This window comes from Rutilus rutilus, assembly GCF_951802725.1.
Source record: "Rutilus rutilus genome assembly, chromosome: 22".
In the NCBI taxonomy this organism is placed as follows: Eukaryota; Metazoa; Chordata; class Actinopteri; order Cypriniformes; family Leuciscidae; genus Rutilus; species Rutilus rutilus.
This window is the reverse complement of record NC_140227.1, coordinates 21204778-21222081: the sequence shown is the minus strand read 5'-3', so window position 1 is coordinate 21222081 and position 17304 is coordinate 21204778. Positions and strand designations below refer to the sequence as shown.

At 38.7% G+C, this 17304-nt stretch overlaps 1 protein-coding gene across 7 annotated transcripts in view; it reads left to right on the top strand.

The window, feature by feature from the left end:
- kaznb (kazrin, periplakin interacting protein b) overlaps nt 1–17304 on the top strand; it is a 155874-nt gene that overhangs the window by 122989 nt on the left and 15581 nt on the right. For 5 of the 7 annotated variants that reach the window (XR_014625876.1, XM_084395593.1, XM_084395594.1 and 2 more), the window contains 2 exons: nt 1462–1569; nt 16735–16926. Coding sequence is in view for 6 of the 7 variants with exons in the window: in XM_084395593.1 (XP_084251719.1) it covers nt 1462–1569; nt 16735–16926 (300 nt within the window). In the remaining variant the exon portion in view is untranslated. Of the gene's footprint in view, nt 1–1461; nt 1570–4341; nt 4735–16734; nt 16927–17304 lie in introns of those variants that run through there. The other 2 variants (XM_084395598.1, XM_084395595.1) reach the window with 2 other exon arrangements.

Below are 17304 nucleotides of genomic sequence, written 5' to 3'. Positions count from 1 at the left end.
CAACAGTCGTTCTGCAAACCCTAGGGGGTCCATGGCATTACTGTAAGGGGTCCGCCAATTTTTGTTTGATCCCAAACAAAAAAAGATTATTATGATAATAAACCTTGATTTAACCGATTGTTTTCCCCCACAAACGTTTGAATTTTTACAATAATAATTTTTAAAATAATACATTTAATAATAATAATAATTACAAAATTGGAGTTAATTAAATGTGATGCTGCTGCTTATCGGGAAAGGTCCACGAGCCGGGACTCGAACTCGGGTCGCCCGAAGCACAACGGCGCTACATGTCGGAGCACTTGCCCACGAGGCTATCGGCGCCGACTAGAATGCAAGTTTTATACAATATGTAACGGGGGTCTCCTAATACACTGGGGGTCCTTGAGCTGAACAAGTTTGCTTTAGCTAGTAAAGTGCACTGTTGGATGAGGACCAGCATTTAGAAAGGATGGGGAAAAAAAGGAATTTGCAGTGTAACATGTCTGAGAACAGAATAAGTCACATTAGGGGCTCTGTAAGTGTAAGCAGGTAACAGGAGCAGATACAGAGACAGAGAAAAGGGCACTTGAAGACACTTCAATTAGCAGCAATCAGTTCAGGTGTGCAGCCGGCTGTGAAGTCTGAGTCATGAGACGGAGGGGAAGAAAGAACAGGGAGTGCTGAGATGGTATCTGTTAAAGGGAATGGCAAAGAATGAATGCTGTCTGACATAATGATGTGGAAAATGACAAGCACCATTTCATATCTCCTGTCAAAGCCTGTGGTAATTGACACACAATGCACACAATTCCTCACGGAAGTGACATGCCGGCACTCTCCATGTCGGCGTCAGGTGGTGTAAGGTGTGTGATATGACAAAGGAGCCATTTATTTATGAAGCTCATGATATAGTCTGTTGAAAAATCGGTACGCCGCCCTTGTTCCTTCCACACAGGTACACAGAAATCCCTTGTGGCTTCTGAGAACCTTACGATGTTACAGTGCGGAGGAAGATGATTGATGGTGGTTGTAAATCTCAGCACTCTCTCGTCCTCATCAAACGAACATTGTTAGCTTTTTTTCCTCTTCCTTTTCAGATCCGAGGGAAAATCGTGATTCGGTGTGTTGTTCGTTGCACTGTACATGAAATTGCTACCTGTCACTTTCAATGCACATTGATTACGGCTACGGCGTGGGCCGCGGACGGAGGATGATTATTTGTCTTTAAAAGCCATTCAGTGGATGTGGCGCTTTTGCGTGGTGCGTGTCACTGTTTCAGAGTTAATTACAGATGAGCAGTAATAGCTGCGAGATGCTCGGTGACTCACGAGCCGGAGTTGCTCCGACACACTCCGCACGCCTTTCTTGTAGGAGGCCTGCACTTTGCCGCCCTCGGCCACTTACGAAGACAAAAATGTCAAACCTCTCGCTTAGCTCGAACCTGAACAAGCTCAAATCTTTTGTCTTTCTGTCTTGCAGAGCCTTCGGTCCACCACCGGCAGAAGGCATTGGTTTCTGATCTCACTTTCCAGACAGGCATGTCAAGCTTGATGGACTTCAGCACTCCAGATTCTTCACTTGACAAGGGTAAGATGTCCAAATATGCATAAGCACAATATTGTGATCATGCCTAGTAGTAATTTTCCACAGGCTGTGAACATGCGGAGCTCGGGTAATTCATCACAATGCTGAATGGCAATAAAACAAAACCATTGTCCTGTGGATTTTCAGCCTCTCCTCAGCTCATGTGTTTGCGAGGAGCAAAGCGTATGCGACTAAAGAAACGCACTTCTACAAATTGCGAGAGAGTCATCTTGTAAGAAAACAAAAAAGCTTTGTCTGATTCGTATAATGTCACCCGCTGTGGGGAGGCGTCATTATGAAGTGTATTGATTAAACTGGAAATTGAACAGAATCTCTAAGTCTTATTCTAGACATCCCATTTTCCACACATAATGACGCCTGTTACTCTCTATTGCCTTTCCTCCGGAGTGCTGTCCTCCTAAATCATAATCTTTATGTCTTTATCAAAGCCAGCATCACAAAGAAGCCGAACTACCCTCTTAGGATGATAGAGGGTCTTCATTTTAACCAGTAGCAGGAATAATTTTCGACTTCACTCGGGCTGATGGCAAACTCTGAATGCTAATATATTGCAAGCACCCGCAGCATGGGTTCGTATGTGCTTTATACTAGTAATATACATACTAATTTGTATTAGTATGTACAGTCTATTCTGTTTTATTTTATTCTATTCTTACAGTATTATGTTTATATTGGCATTAAATCTGGCCATATACAGTACCAACAATGCCATGGTATATTATATCAAAGTATCATGGTATTTTCTAATGATATTCATACGTATAGCCAATGCTATACCATGGTACCGTCACAGGTTTTTGGTAAGAGCTGTTCCATTCTATCTCATTCTTTCTCTTTCTCTTCTGATTTTTTTTCTTCTATTTTTCTGTTTCTATTCTTTTCCCTTGTGTTGCTCGTTTCACCCTGTGTGAAAAGCATTATTGATGTTGTGCTTGCTGTCAGTACTTGATTACTCCCAGCCAAGCCTTAAATTGTTTTGAAAGATAATGCTCGGTCTGCCAGGCAACTGTATCTATGCAGTTGAGAAATAAAAGGAAGCAGGCAGCCATATTAGAGCTCCTTTAATGTACTAAATTCATTACTTTCAGCCTTGTGTGCTCATACAAGCTCACTTATGTGCAACACAACAACTTGAGAGAAAGACTCAGTGGTTGAGCTTTCCCTGATGGACACACGTACATTTAATCAACACGCAACAAACTTGGGCGCATCCTGTGTTATATATTAAGGCAGTCACTCATTCATTGCGCAAACAGCATATGCTTTATAGTATCACATTGAGTTGTTTGTGTAAAAATGGGTAATTCTTTCCCCAGCAGGCACTCTGAACTCAGCACCAGCATTCTGGTCTTTAAGAGAGAGTGATAAAAGGAGAGATGAGTCAGTGTTAAGACCCTAAGAGTCCTTGAGTCCACTTGCCCGGCTGTGTGTGAGACTGCCACTCAGCTGTAGGTTGAAGCCTGTGCACTGTGACAGAGAGTGGGCCCCTATCTGCCGGTGACTCCATTAGCTCTATGAGACAGGGGACACTCATCCAGACCTTTATCTGACAATACGTCCCACAGATCCCTGCATGAAGTCCGCTGCAAGGAATTATGGGATGTGGATGGAAAAAGATCATGGATTGCGGAAACGGTGTGGGGTGTCAGCTTCACAAACAGTGTTTTTAGCTATACGGTATTGCTATTTCTGTGTTGCAAACATCCAATAATAACACAAGTACAGGGATCAAAGATTATAAACACAGATGTTACAGCAGCGATCAAAATTATAAGGTGTGATATCACACTGATTGTTGACAAGTCTTAAAGAGATATTTTAACAAAAAGGAAAATTCTACAATCCCTTAGTCTTCCTCATGTTGTTCCAAATTCTTTTCAAATCTCGCTTTTTTTCCATGAAAGGAGAACTGAAGCAGAATGTCCTGCATGCTCTTTCCTATACAATAAAAGTGAACAGCTCTGTAAATGACTAAAAAGCACCATAAAAGGATCAGAAAAGTCCATATGGTTTATTTTATTACTGTCAGTTTGATCTATTAGGTTTGTTAATTGTAATAAAATGAATCGCTCCAAAAAAAAAAAAAAAAAAAAAAAAGAGCATAACTTGTTTAGTATAGTTTCACGAGTTCACACTTACATATAATTTGAAGGGGTAAAGTTTAATGCGTATATGGCGTGCTGTCCGGAGGGAGGGCTCCGAGCTCGGAGTTCGGCCCGAACCCAGAGTACTCCCCCCGTATGTAAGTGTTTAGGACTAGAAGTGTGGAGAAGGGGTGGTGGAGGGATGCTGCAAAACTGTCAATGGAATGAGGTGAGACTGCTGAGTATATATACACACCTCTTACCATTGATTGCTGAGTGCTCTCCACTTGTGTTAATTATCTGAATGTGTTCCTCCCGAACCTTGTTAATAAAACATCATATGTTAGCTTATGATTTTTGGTGCCCGACAGATTTAGTCCCCATTCACTTTCATTGAATGACAAAGAGCAGCATTCATGCTGCTAATCTTCTCTTTTTGTGTTCCGTGTAAATATAAAATTCATACTGGTTTGAACTAGTAAATGATGACAGAATTAAAATTTGGGGGTGAACTGTTCCTTTAACATTAGAGAACAGAGAGCAGTCTATCTGTGTCTTGTTTCCACCATTAGATGGAGCTGCAGGGTCGCTGAAGAGAGACTCACCTGCCCTCTCACCTGATCAGAAAAGCTATTTGTCTCCTCCCCCTGTCCTATGAATGCGCCTGTTCATACAAGGCTGGGAAAAGCAGTGTCATTCCCTTTTTGAACTCTCTGCACCTTTTAGGCCGATAGGAGTGTGTGTGTGTGTGTGTGTGTGTAGGAAGAGTGTAGAGGGGGTGGGGAACTTCAGAAAACGCCCTAGAGAAACTCCCAGAACTGGTATACGGGCTCACAGAGGAAGGCGGCTCAAACTTGTTTATACTCACTCGGGAACCCCTCCCTAGTAACCTGTCAGGGAGGAGCGCGCGGACTGTGGTTGGAGTGAACAGTGTACCTGTGTGTGTGCGGGAGGTTTAGTTGAGTTTTCTTGCTATGAGAAAAAGCACCGGCGCTAAAAGTGGAGCCTGCCGGAGCCGGCACTGCGGGAGTCATGAGATCTGAAAGAGAGGAGGGCAGACCAGGTGAGTGTTTGCGTGTGTACGAGAGCTCAAGATGGAAACTACAGCAGTTACGCACCACTGAATCATATAACCAGCTGACCAGGCATGTAAATCTGTATGTGTTACGATGCACAGGGGCTTGTCACGTGTGTCAGCAAGTGTTGGGACACATGTAGGATATTGGATGACCTGTAACAGTGATTCCCAACCAGGAGGTTCTTTGGAAAGATTTTGCTTTGTTCTAGCTACTGTATAAGACGAAAACTGTGACTTAAAATACTAATATTGGCTGCTAGAAGGTTAAAAGACTTACTCATATTAAATCTCATGATTTAAGTGAACACGGTCAGTTCCTTTTTGAAGAAAAATAGTAGGATTTACTGATGGGGAACATAATTTTGCCGATTTAACCTTTTCTGCTTTGATAGATGACCACCTTTTGGACTTTTTGATGAGTCAAGGACATACAAACAAAGCATGTGGTTGTCTTTAATTTCATGTAATCTTGAGTAATACTATGATTTACCATGTGTGACGTGTAGCTATTACGTTAGTGACACATATGTTGTTTGTGAGAGCATATGAGATTGCGATCATAAAGTAGCATCATTCTCTCTGTTTATGTGGGAATATATGCGCAACGCATCCCTTAATCAGACCCATAATCTGTCACAATAATCTGCTTTGAATGTATGAAAATGATCAGAGTGATCGTGTGAAATGTTTCCGTGATATGTTGTAAAAACGGCGAAATTAAAAGAAAAACATTTCATTATCTGGTTTTTTTTTTATTATTCTTTTTTATTACCTTTTATTTTCAAAGTGGAAACATTTTATGGCCATTTCCCAAGCTTTTTGTAATCTCTGGTTTCAGTCCGTTGTGACATTTTAAAATCTTTACAATCCTCTCTCATTGGTTTACTCACAAAACCATTAAAGCTGATCTGGAATCAGCCGCTGTTTGTACGTCTATAGTGGATCGTAATAATACCCGCGTCTTCTCCACACCCCGCTAAATCAACACTGTGAGACTGATCTTTACACTCCTTATTCAAAGTCTAACAACAGACCCAGCAGGAACTTATGGATCATATTTAGGCACTTGGATAGTTGCCATCGGCAAAACAGGAGGAATGCAAACCATGCATACAGTTGCTTACACAACATTACACTGCATCATAGTGCACATAGTTTGAATTCACGCTCATGAAGATAATTATATAGGTGATTAATGTGTGAGGTGTCTTATGAAGTCAGGTTTCATCAAAAGCTGCTCAGTGAATGTGCTTTTGAATGCTTGTTTTATTACCTGATTCATTGGAATCTAAGTGTTTGATCTTGATGGTATGACAGTGCAGCTTGTGCCTTTGAAAGTCTTTACAGTAGGGTAGTATTGTTTTTGACTGAATGATTGAATTTTGTTATTTCGTTCTTCCTTAACCTCGCCTCAGGACGCTTCCACCGTTGCTCTTTGAGATCAGCTAACATTAGACGGGTACATTGGTGCTGATCTGTTGTTAAGAACAAACATGCTGTCATACACAATTGTTGTGTTTGTGTATGGTTTTTGTATCTATGGTAGGGCTGGACAATACAGCAGAGACATACCTGGTGATATTCAGTATATTTAAGTATTTACACTGACTTTATAGCATGTATTTATATAACTTTAGGGTTTTTTAAAGTACTCTCTCATGCTCACCAAGCTTGCATATATTTGATCAAAAGGACAGTAAAACAGTAATTTTGTGAAATATTATTACAATTTAAAATAACTCATTTCAAAATTGAACGTATTCCTGTTTGAAAGCAAAGCTGAATTTTTCAGCAGTCATTCCTCCATTCATCTCTGTGTCACATGATCCTTCAGAAATCATTCTAATATGCGGATTTGGTACTCAAGTAATATTAAAATGAAAGTTCAAAAGAACAGCATTTATCTGAAATAGAAATCTTTTAACAATATAAACGTCTTAACTGTCACTTGATCAATTTAATGCATTCTTTCTGAATAACAAATCGTACTGAACTTTCAAATGGTAGTGTATTTTTGTAAAACATATAAAAAAAATTAATTTTGCATGATGATAGTAATAAATGACTCTTTAAAAAATGATAGTTTGAACTGATTCCAAAAAATAAATCAACTTTTACATTTTACATTAAAGCAGAGAAGCTTTGAAGATCTGACTTGATACTCTTGATAATTCTAATTACTTTTTTGGAACCTATTGTAAAACCTAAAAATCATCACAATATTTAGATTTCTATTTTTATTTTTTTCTGTCCATTGATATTTTAGATATTGCAATTTTTGCTGATGCAGAAATGCATTTGTGTCTGTTTATTTCATCATTTACAAGTGGACACACAGGTGTACCTGCTAGTGTCTGTGTGTGTGCTCATAGTCCAGTGGTATTTTGAGACTGTTGTGCCACCGGCGCCAACAGGGCTTGGTATGACCTCTGCGGCTCACTGATCTACTTGGTGCCAGTGGTTACGCTCCAAATAGATGAAGATAATGAGTTTGACCCTCCAAGCCCCTGATGCCAGATGGTTCTGTCAAGCTCTGCCCTTCTCTTTCACCCCAGTGTACAAACTACAAGTTCACACCACAGCTCACGGACAAGTTTCATGCAGCCAAAACCCTGTCTGGAGCACCCACGCCGACAGCTACTACAAGATGCTGCATTCCATCACCTCGGCCAAATCCACAGGGATTTTGAAGACAGACACTTCACGTAAGTGTTTGTGTTACGTAACAGAGCAAATGATACGTCCTAAACAAAATTGTGCAGTCAAAAAAAAAAAAACTGTCCAACAGGATTTGCTGCTGCCAAGCTAAACGACAGAACAAAGTGGTTTTATTCCAGTATCAGAGGAAAGCATATGCTTGAGTAGGAGGTGAACAAAAACAACAGTAACAGCGTTTTGAATATTTGAGGTCGATCCATTATTGCTTCACAGTGACTGGCAGGCCAAGTTTCCAAACACGAATTGGGCGTCACGGGCATGTAAATGTGTGCGGACACATGTAAATATCTTGACATCAGAAAGTTTAGAATTATCTATTTTTTGCAGCCAAGCTGCAATAAAATGTTTTTTACAAATTTGAAGGGGTACTTCACCACAGGCAAAATGGGCTTTTAATAAAACATGGCTGCCTATAGAGTAGAAAGTTGTTGTTGTTGTTTTTTTATTCAGATTGTGAGTTACTTTTGGTTTCCAGTGAAGGATCCAGAGCGTCGTAGGTAGTGGCTAAAGGCCGTGATGGAAAATCTACAAAAGCTGTGTGTTTGTAGTCAACATAACCACAAACAGTGTTTTAGGCGGTGGGAAAAACTGAAAGAAACTGTCGTTCTGTCAGTTCCACCCAACCCGCAGAAGTAAAATCTGTTGCCATTTTTTTCATAATGCTCTTTAAAGGGTAGACATAGTATGCAACAATTTTCAGTGATAAACCTTCTCTAACAATAAGTGTTCTGTTAATAACCCTCTGTCGATCCGACTGTCCGTGAGTGGTAATACAAAAATGTGGTAGTATAATCTGTAGTTTTCACAAAAGCCCTGGAGCTGTCAAAAGAAAGCCCCTTTTGCTGACAAATAAACATGAATTTCTCGGTCCAGGTAACACGGAGAACATGTAAAAATGGTTAATTTGCATATTCTACCGACATTGTAACAATGCAAAGTTATGTGCATTTTTTAATTGCAAAATTAGTTTCCTCCTAACAACTAATCGGAGCACTAATCCCAAATCTAATACAAAATATAGAGCAGTAATTGATTAATTTAATTTATTTTATTATGAGTTTATATGTATGAGGAGGTAATCTTAGTTCTCTTATTGTACATGAAAAATATCGCTACTTAAAAATGTACGTACATGCATATAGAGTATATATCTTTTTTCTGTTTATATATATAAATATATAATGAATAAAAAATGTGCATGTACTGTATGCACACTTTTGAAAGCTTTTCTGTGTAGGCCAATGTTTACTTGTTTTAAAAAAAACAAAAAACTTTAATACTTAGATTTTTTTATTATTTTAGCTTGTAGTGAGCTCCAAAGCTGATGAATTACCAGGAGTGTTTTGGGAACATCACGTTGCGTGTTTATGTATGTGCGTGTTTTGGTCAGGCACTTGGTGCCCATCCGTTGGCATGGCCTAATCTGTCCTTAATGAAAGTGTGAATCAATTACCACTATCTCCAGTTGGCATGGGCAGGCTGAACTTACTTGCAATTTAAACGCAGAGCAATTAATTCAGCACAGCTGTTACCCTCAGATATCCCCACACAGAAGACTGTTGAAACACACACACACACACACACACAGAAGGTTTTCTTACTTTTTGCCATCGTACATGCAAACTTTGATACGATTCTGCACAGATGCCAACAATACATGTGCTTTTAACTTTCACTTCATCTCAAAAGTGTGTTACACACAAGTCAGCTGTATTTTCTTGACAGAAGGAAGTGCTGGCAATCTCTTCACATTGCGTGAGTCTTGTAATGCATTTTCATGCATTTATTTTAGCGCTGGCACATGTAGCTTTATCGTAGTATAGCAGCCTACACCTCCTACCATTTTAATACTTCTATCACAGCTCTCGATTTTGAAATGTCATTTGACGTGGGTGCTATTTTTGATATAAGCTCTTGTGTAGGTCTTTAAGAATGCTGAGGTTGATTTTCTTTGCCTATATGGGGCAGCATATTTGGGTCACGTTGGGGTTTTATGTGGAGTACACAAATATTTCATCCGGATTAATAAAAATGTCTTAGAATTATGCATTTCACTTGATGTATTAGTAACAGTCTCGTTTAGCATTTTTGGCAGTTGTTCCCAGGAACAATCCAAATCCAAATCAAGCTGATATTTACTGTTTCTGACAAGCTTCTCTACTGAGACAGTGTTTTGCCGTTATGGCTTGGCTCACTGTTTACAATTCCATTTACATTAATTAATTTAGCAGATGTTCTTATTCAAAACATCTTACAAATGAGGAATACTAGGGAGATGGAAACACTAGAAGGGCCACACAAACAAACGTGTGTGTGTGTGTGTGTGTTATATTATATATACTGTTTTTTGTTTTTTTTTTTGCTTTTTGATAGCTTGATAGAAATTAGACCAATTGTACAAATAATATCCATAATGAATTTACCAATAATAATGTATGTGTAATAATGTAAATAATATCTTGATGTGTTAAGCACTTTTAAAACATGTTTCACTTAAGCATGAATGAATGTTAGGTAAAATGTTGGATAATTCATGCAAAGGAAACAAATATTTAAAATATATGTTTTATTTGCTTTTAATTCATTTAGTTTGATATTAACAAAAATATTGAAATATTTGGTAAAGTTATTCTACCAGTGAATTCAATGAATTTGCTGGCATTTCCTTATGAAATTATCTAACTGGCAACTGAATACTCAGTGTTTGATGAGATGAAAAGAAAAAATTAATTTATGTTTCTTGGTTTTTGACTATTGATGTGTTTATTTTGTTTCTCTGTTTGTTCAAAAATATATATTCCCCTACAAAAATAGATATTAAAAAATGATTTGTATGAGATGGTGAAATCATGATATTGTACAACTTTGAGCATATGAAAACACAAAGTTTAAAACAAATTTTTTTTTACATAATTTTGTTTGTACCATCTTATACTTGTTGGTTAAGCTAGTTAAGAACCCTGGCCCTCACCCACACAAACATCCAAAATTCAACAGAAGCTGGCCTTTTCAACAGGGCTGTTGTGTAGTATAATGTGAAATGCTAATTTAATTAACCTTTCAAATGTATTTTGTGTTTTCACCAGAGGAGTGATTGACAGGAGATCAGGGAGCCTGTGTGGCTGGATTCACTGCTATCACAGCAGGATAAGAGTCTCACTCTCTACCTCTCTCGACCTCTGCTCTCCTCTCAAGCCACAAACGAGAGCCGTGATTTGTGCTTCTGTAATGTGCTTCTCAGCCTAAGAGGCATTAGCAGCGTGATCCATCAGATGAAGAGTGGCTCTTATCATCAAGGCACCAACCTCTGGTCTCCTTCTGCAGCCCACAGAATCATGTTATGTGCCTGTCAATTATATTCATAATCATCAGAGTCGAACAGCTCGCTAAGAAGCCAGTTATTGGTCCGCTGGGACATAATGTGCCAATAGTTGCCCTGCTTAATGCATGTGCGAGCTATTGAACACCATGCTGTTAAGACCCTGAATCTTTTTCGTTGCACATGAGTGTGTGACTCTCACCGCGTACATTTTCCAGCCTTGTTTTTCCATATTTAACTATTGAACAAAGGGCCATTCAAAAGAACTCACAGACTGACCTGTAACATCAAAGGCAGATTTCCCACAAGTTTTAAAGCATGTAATATCCTCTGGAAGATTTACACTAACTGTTACACAAACCTCCCCAAAGACTGCTGCTTCTCATATATGCGTGGGACGCTTACTGCCCAGCTTCTGTATTTGCTGTGAACTTGTGCTCCTAAGCACAAAATGTAAAATATATGCGATGAAAAAGAAAAGTATGTGATGAAACATTCCTTTGCATTGATCAAAATATCTCAAAGGAAAAGCAGAAATCAAAGAGAGCCTTAAGAACAAGATTGAATTGGGTAGAATCAGAATAATCCACTTTAATGATATTCCCTTTTGTGTTTTATCAGTTCACCTTCTCTGACTCACACAGGCTCAGAGCGAGAGGTTTTTTGAACTCTTCACAACATGCTGTTCGCTCATGTTAATGATTAAAACCACTGCAGCTCACCACGAGTCCCATGCTGCTGTATGGTCCTAGACTCCCCCCAAAATGGGCTCTCAAATTTTAACCTCAGGGTTTGGAGCTCCTTAGACGGTCATATCAGAGCCAGCATCAACGCTAGTTTGGGAAAGCATTGTGGGAAAATGCCACAGACACTGTGCCCTTGTCTGGAGGAAATGTTTTGCATTTTTTATTAATGGATTATTTGGGCTTACCGTCACTGTAAATCCTTGGTTGATTCATGTTTAATCCATGGTGGATCGTTTCGTTTTATCACTATGTTGCTTGCATGCAAAATGCATTGCATAAAGAATGAGCCTTAAATTTCTGGTTCGTTCCATAGATCCAGCCGTCCCTTGAGAATTGAAAAGCGTGCCAGAGCCCGAAGACACCTGCGACCTCTCCATCATTGACCTTATGTGGGTTAGAAGTCTGTTGGTGCTATTGGGACCCCAGAACTTCATTAAACTCTAACATGTAAAGATGCACTTTGGTTTTGGAGAACCAACTCAAGGATTGATTTCCCTGCTACAAATAATGCGTAGTTTTTCCTCTTCCGCTGTATTTTTGAGTTGCCTAAGGACCCAGTTGCGTGTGTGCAGGTTGTTTGGAGACGGTTATACATCAGAACTTGTCTACAGATCCATTGAAACATGAATTCTTGAGTTTAGCCCTTTACGAAATGGTTTATCACAGAACTGCAGAACCGCAGGCCAAAAAGAGATAAAGACAATCCATGGAGTAGAAAATATTGCTGCCGCTACAAGTTTATATAGCTGGTTACTGTCATTATTTTATGTGCCACCAGACCGCACCATCAATGTGATTGAGATTTTACTAGCCTATTAAATTAAGTAATCTTCCTCTTTTATGAATGTGATAGAATGAAAATTAAACAAGTGTTTGGTGCTTGATTCAAGTTTGAATAACAGACTTGGCAGAAATTAATTCTAGAAAAATCTTTTATAAATATAAAGTTTAGTAGCTTTTAATGCTTTATATATAGACTCATCCATAGCTATTTTTTTGCTTTGATTTATCCACACACTGAACCTCATGGTTAGTTTGGCTTTTGAGACGATAAGTGAGATGGAGACATGACGTCAGTGTGAATCGATTGAACTGCATTTTGGGGAATTAGGGGCCTGATTGCTTTTGTGTGTATCATCCTCAGTTCTCACAGCATGAAGACTCAGATACACTCTCTCCTTTCATGAAGTTCTGATGAGATTTCATGCAACTCTATGAGGGAAGACTCATCAGCCTCTTCAAATAGACTGAACTCGTATTACAACTTGGTCCTGAACGAAGCAGAATAATTATATATACATTTGGATGCCAGATAATACTTGGATTGATAATTAATTCATATATTTTTATGACATAAATACTCTCTGAAATACTTGATTCTGATTGATTTATTCAGCAGTCAGATATTTCCTAATATTCTCTGTCGTCCATATCAGCGCTGTACATTAGTCTTCTCATCTGGGTAACTAAAACCGGCTTTTGTCCCTCGTATCACACCATGGACTCACGCTCTCTCAATTTATATAAATGCAACTGCTGCAACATCTAATTTATTATGGTGCCATTATATAGTATATTATATAGACTATACTGAAAGTGTATTTATTAATTAACTTTTATTTTTATATTTTAGGTTTTAGTAATTTTGTGTAAATATGTGTAAACTGTGCTTTAAATTTCAATGACCAAATTTTTTTTTTAAATAGTTTTAGTTAAAGCATTAGTTCACCCAAAAAAATTTAATTCTGTCATTAATCACTCTCCCTCATGTTGTTCCAAACCAGTAAGACTTTAGACTGAAGATCTTTTTGATGAAATCTGAGAGCTTTCTGTTTCCCGTTGACAGCGGACACTTTGTTGCTCTAAAAAGTTCATAGAGATTGTAAAACTAATCCATATTAATTGAGCAGTTTAGTAAGAGACTTGATCACTTTCTATGATGAACAGAAATTAGGCTTTTATTCACATATAAACATTGATCAGCGAACATAAACAGAAGCTCAACCGAACCTGCTTGATGCTCGAGAACAAACCTTGTTGTTTCTTGTGGAAGCTCAAACTTGCTGCGTAACACGAGAATGAACCTCATTGGTTCGCAAGTCAAGCGAACATGCTTGAGCTTCCATTTACCACAACTGATTTGTGGGTTGGTGAATGTTTACATGTGAATAAAAGCCTAAATTCAATCTGTTTATCATATAAAGCAGTCGTGTCTCTTCAGACAATTTTAGACTGAACCACTCAATTCATATGGATTAGTTTTACAATCTCTTTATGAACTTTTTGACGTGCCGAAGTGTCAGTGGCATAGCTGTCAATGGAGGGACAGAAAGCTCTCAGATTTCATCAAAAAGATCTTCATTTGTGTTCGGAAGATGATGTAAAGGCTTTGGAACGATATGAGGGTGAGTTAATTAATGACAGAATTTTCATTTTTGGGTCAACTAACCCTTTAACAACACTGATTAACAGAAGCTTTAAGATAATATACTGGTAAAATTATAAAATAATTTCAATGGTCATTTCTGGTCAAAAGGTGCAGTGTAATTAAGTAATTTTAACATGCTTTGGTTTTTAAACTGACATTTTTCCAACATTGATGCAATATTGACTTGTTTTTGAACCTCTTATATTTCCTCAAGAAGTGTTGAATCTGCTGGTTTGTTTGTATCTCGGGGGACACTGTAAGAATGCTGTAAAACCGAACTGAATAGTGTCTTGTTTGTGTATTTCAGCATGTCAGAGATCAGCGTTGATTCACTCAATGATTAGTATGTTGTTTGTTATTGAGAGAACCTTTGTTTATCCCATGAATTTTACATTTTTATAGACTGACGCTGGTGTGTGTTTGCTGCAAATTCTGAGCCTCAACATGGTGGATCACGCACTCTGTGTAATTTTATGATTCATACTTTGCATTTAGGAGTTTGGCACAGACCAGCTAAACTGCTTCTTGAGTGCAGAAACCACATAGTTCTCATACAAATCCTGGTCATAAGCCAAAGTTTTGTGTATGTGCTGGAGCTCAGAGCGGGACAACAGCTGGACCCACTGCCCCAAATATGTCTCTGCCAAGTTAAACAAACGAATAAGTGGCTTTGGGCTCCAACGCGGCAGCATGAAAGATGACACTTTTCCAGGAAAAGGAAGCTTCCCGTGCCATGTTGAAACCCAGTGTCTTGCCTGTGCCTGCTGGTGGGTGCAGACATTGACCAATGGGTTGTCCCTGTCTCTGTCTTATCAGTCGCGCTGCAGACGCTCACCTTGTCAACGGCAGGCTGAAGAAATGCCTCGAGCACCTGGTGCTATCTCGACTCGCGGCCGGCCCCCTCTCCGTCTCGCACGTTCACGGCCTCAGAGTGGGATCGCTTTTAAACATCCACCGCTATCGGACTGCGCCTTAGCTGGTTGAAGTGAATTAATTGTCAGTTTTATCTGGAAGTGCTCTCACCGAGTGATGTCATGTCACATTAAAGTGTAGGTGAGGTACCAGCGGTTACTGCACGCATGGCGGGGTGCAGATGCACCCCAGATTTAATACAACTTTCAAAATAATTATATCTTTGATCATTAATTTGCTCTATTAAATTAGGTAGGAAGTGTTTAAAAGTGAAATATATATATTTTTAGTATATATATACAGGGTTTCTGTGGGTCTTAAAAAGTCTTAATTCACCCTTACACAAATTAAGGTCTTAAAAAGGTCTTAAATCAGAGTAGAAAGTTTATAAAGTCATGGCATTAAATGTTGCATGCATTGCAGATTTAATTTTTTTATATATCTTCCTCAGTATTTTTGTCCTGTTTTCCAATAGAAACATCTAAACATCTTTGATCCATTTACATGAGATGCAAATGTAAAATGAAGTCTTGAATTTTTTTTATGATTAAAACAAGAGCAAATATGTGTAAATGAGTAATGAAACCTTGCCTTTGGATTAAGTTGATTTATCTGAGCCCATTGAAAAGGTCTTAAATTTGCTTTCATAAAAATGGCAGAAAATGTGCATATATATTACATAATTATTCAGTATACTAAATAGAACACTACATATATGCTAAATATATATTTAGTAGGTTAAATCAATAGTTCGTATTTAGACCCTTAAATTTAATTCAACTTTCATTATTAGTATATCTTCCATAATAATTGAATTAGAAGTGTTTAAAAGTTATATATATATATATGAATACATATGACATGCATGGCGAGATTACCATGTTGCACTCCAAGCAAAATACCTCATTAATTGTATTGATTGCTCTTGATAAGTGCTGTAGATTTATTTCATCCCAGTTGAGCTTTTATTGTCGAGGCTGCAGTGTTAGTGCATTATAGTTTACAGTTAATTGAATTCTATTACTTGATAAGCTCCCTCGTTTCCCCTGAAAAAGATTGATGTTGCAGCTGTTGCCTGGTAATGCAGAGTACATTGAGCGAAGGCCTCCGTTTAATTTATTCACTTACTGAGCGTATCAGAAGAGGCAGAGCGCACCTGACTGGCAGCTCGGTTAATTCAGCTTACTTTCATGACTCGATGATGTTTCCGCCACATTAGTGGAACAAAACAGAAAGTCGCCACATGAGCTTTTGAAAGTCCTTCAGTCAGCTTTGCTCTGGTTTATAGGCACTCTCAGTGCGGGGTTGAGATATGGGATGCTTTTTTTTCTTTTTTTCTTCTTCATTCAAAACAATGTAGGCACCACTCTTCCGCTTATTAAAAGAGGCTCTGTAACATTTGTGTCCTCTCAGCCTCCTGTCTCTCAATGCCTAAACAGTTTTGCTTGTGTATTTGTTGATATATTGCCAATTGCTGCTGTTTTGCTTTAAGTGGGCCTGAGTCCCGCTCTTGTTGCTGTGGTTTCGCTCTCATTCCTAATGTGTCTGTTCTCTAACTCCCTTGACTCTGTGAAAGAGTCTTGAAAACGGTGCAGAAATCGTCTCTCACCCCCTCCAGATCTGAATGGCGCTTTTTTATTATGTGGTCTGCTTCTCTGTGATTAAAAAGAAAGAAAGATAGCATTGTTTAAGAGTGAGTAAATACATGAAATATCTTAACAGCCACTCTTTGTTTGTCATAATTATGCTGTTTCCTCTTAGCCTGCTGGCCACATAGAAATATAAAATAATATGTAGCATTACAACTACTTGCTGAGAGCTACTTGTTACTAAGTGATTTCTTTCTCTCCATGTCTCTGTAGTGCTGCTGAGGGAGGAGGTGGCTCAGTTACAGGAGGAGGTGCACCTCCTCAGACAGATGAAGGACATGTTGAGTAAAGACCTGGAGGACTCGCATGGCGGCTGTTCGGCCGACACGCTGTCCGCCGCCGAGCTCAAGGTGCAGTTGGGGGAGAAGGAGCAGGAGCTGGAACGTGCCAAGGAGGCCTTACAAGGTCTGAACCTCTATCACAAAGCCAATATTGCAGGATTACCAGAGAAATCCCCCCTGTGTGCTGTTCAAGCGCTTCACCCTCCCTAGACACATCAATACTGCCTGAGTTTACTCAAAATCATTGTTTCAGTAATAGGGATGGATCACAGTGTTCGGCCAAATACCAACTAGTCGATTGTGTTTTATATATATATATATATATATATATATAGCATGCAATTCATTTTTTCAGTTTAACGCGTTAAAAATATTTAACACAATTAATGCAGCATCCGTTTTTTTCCATCATCCTTGGGCTAGCGGTACATTGTATGATAACAAAAAGCAAATGCTTTTTTAAACCATTCAAGCGCGATAACACACAAAAGAGAATGTAGTG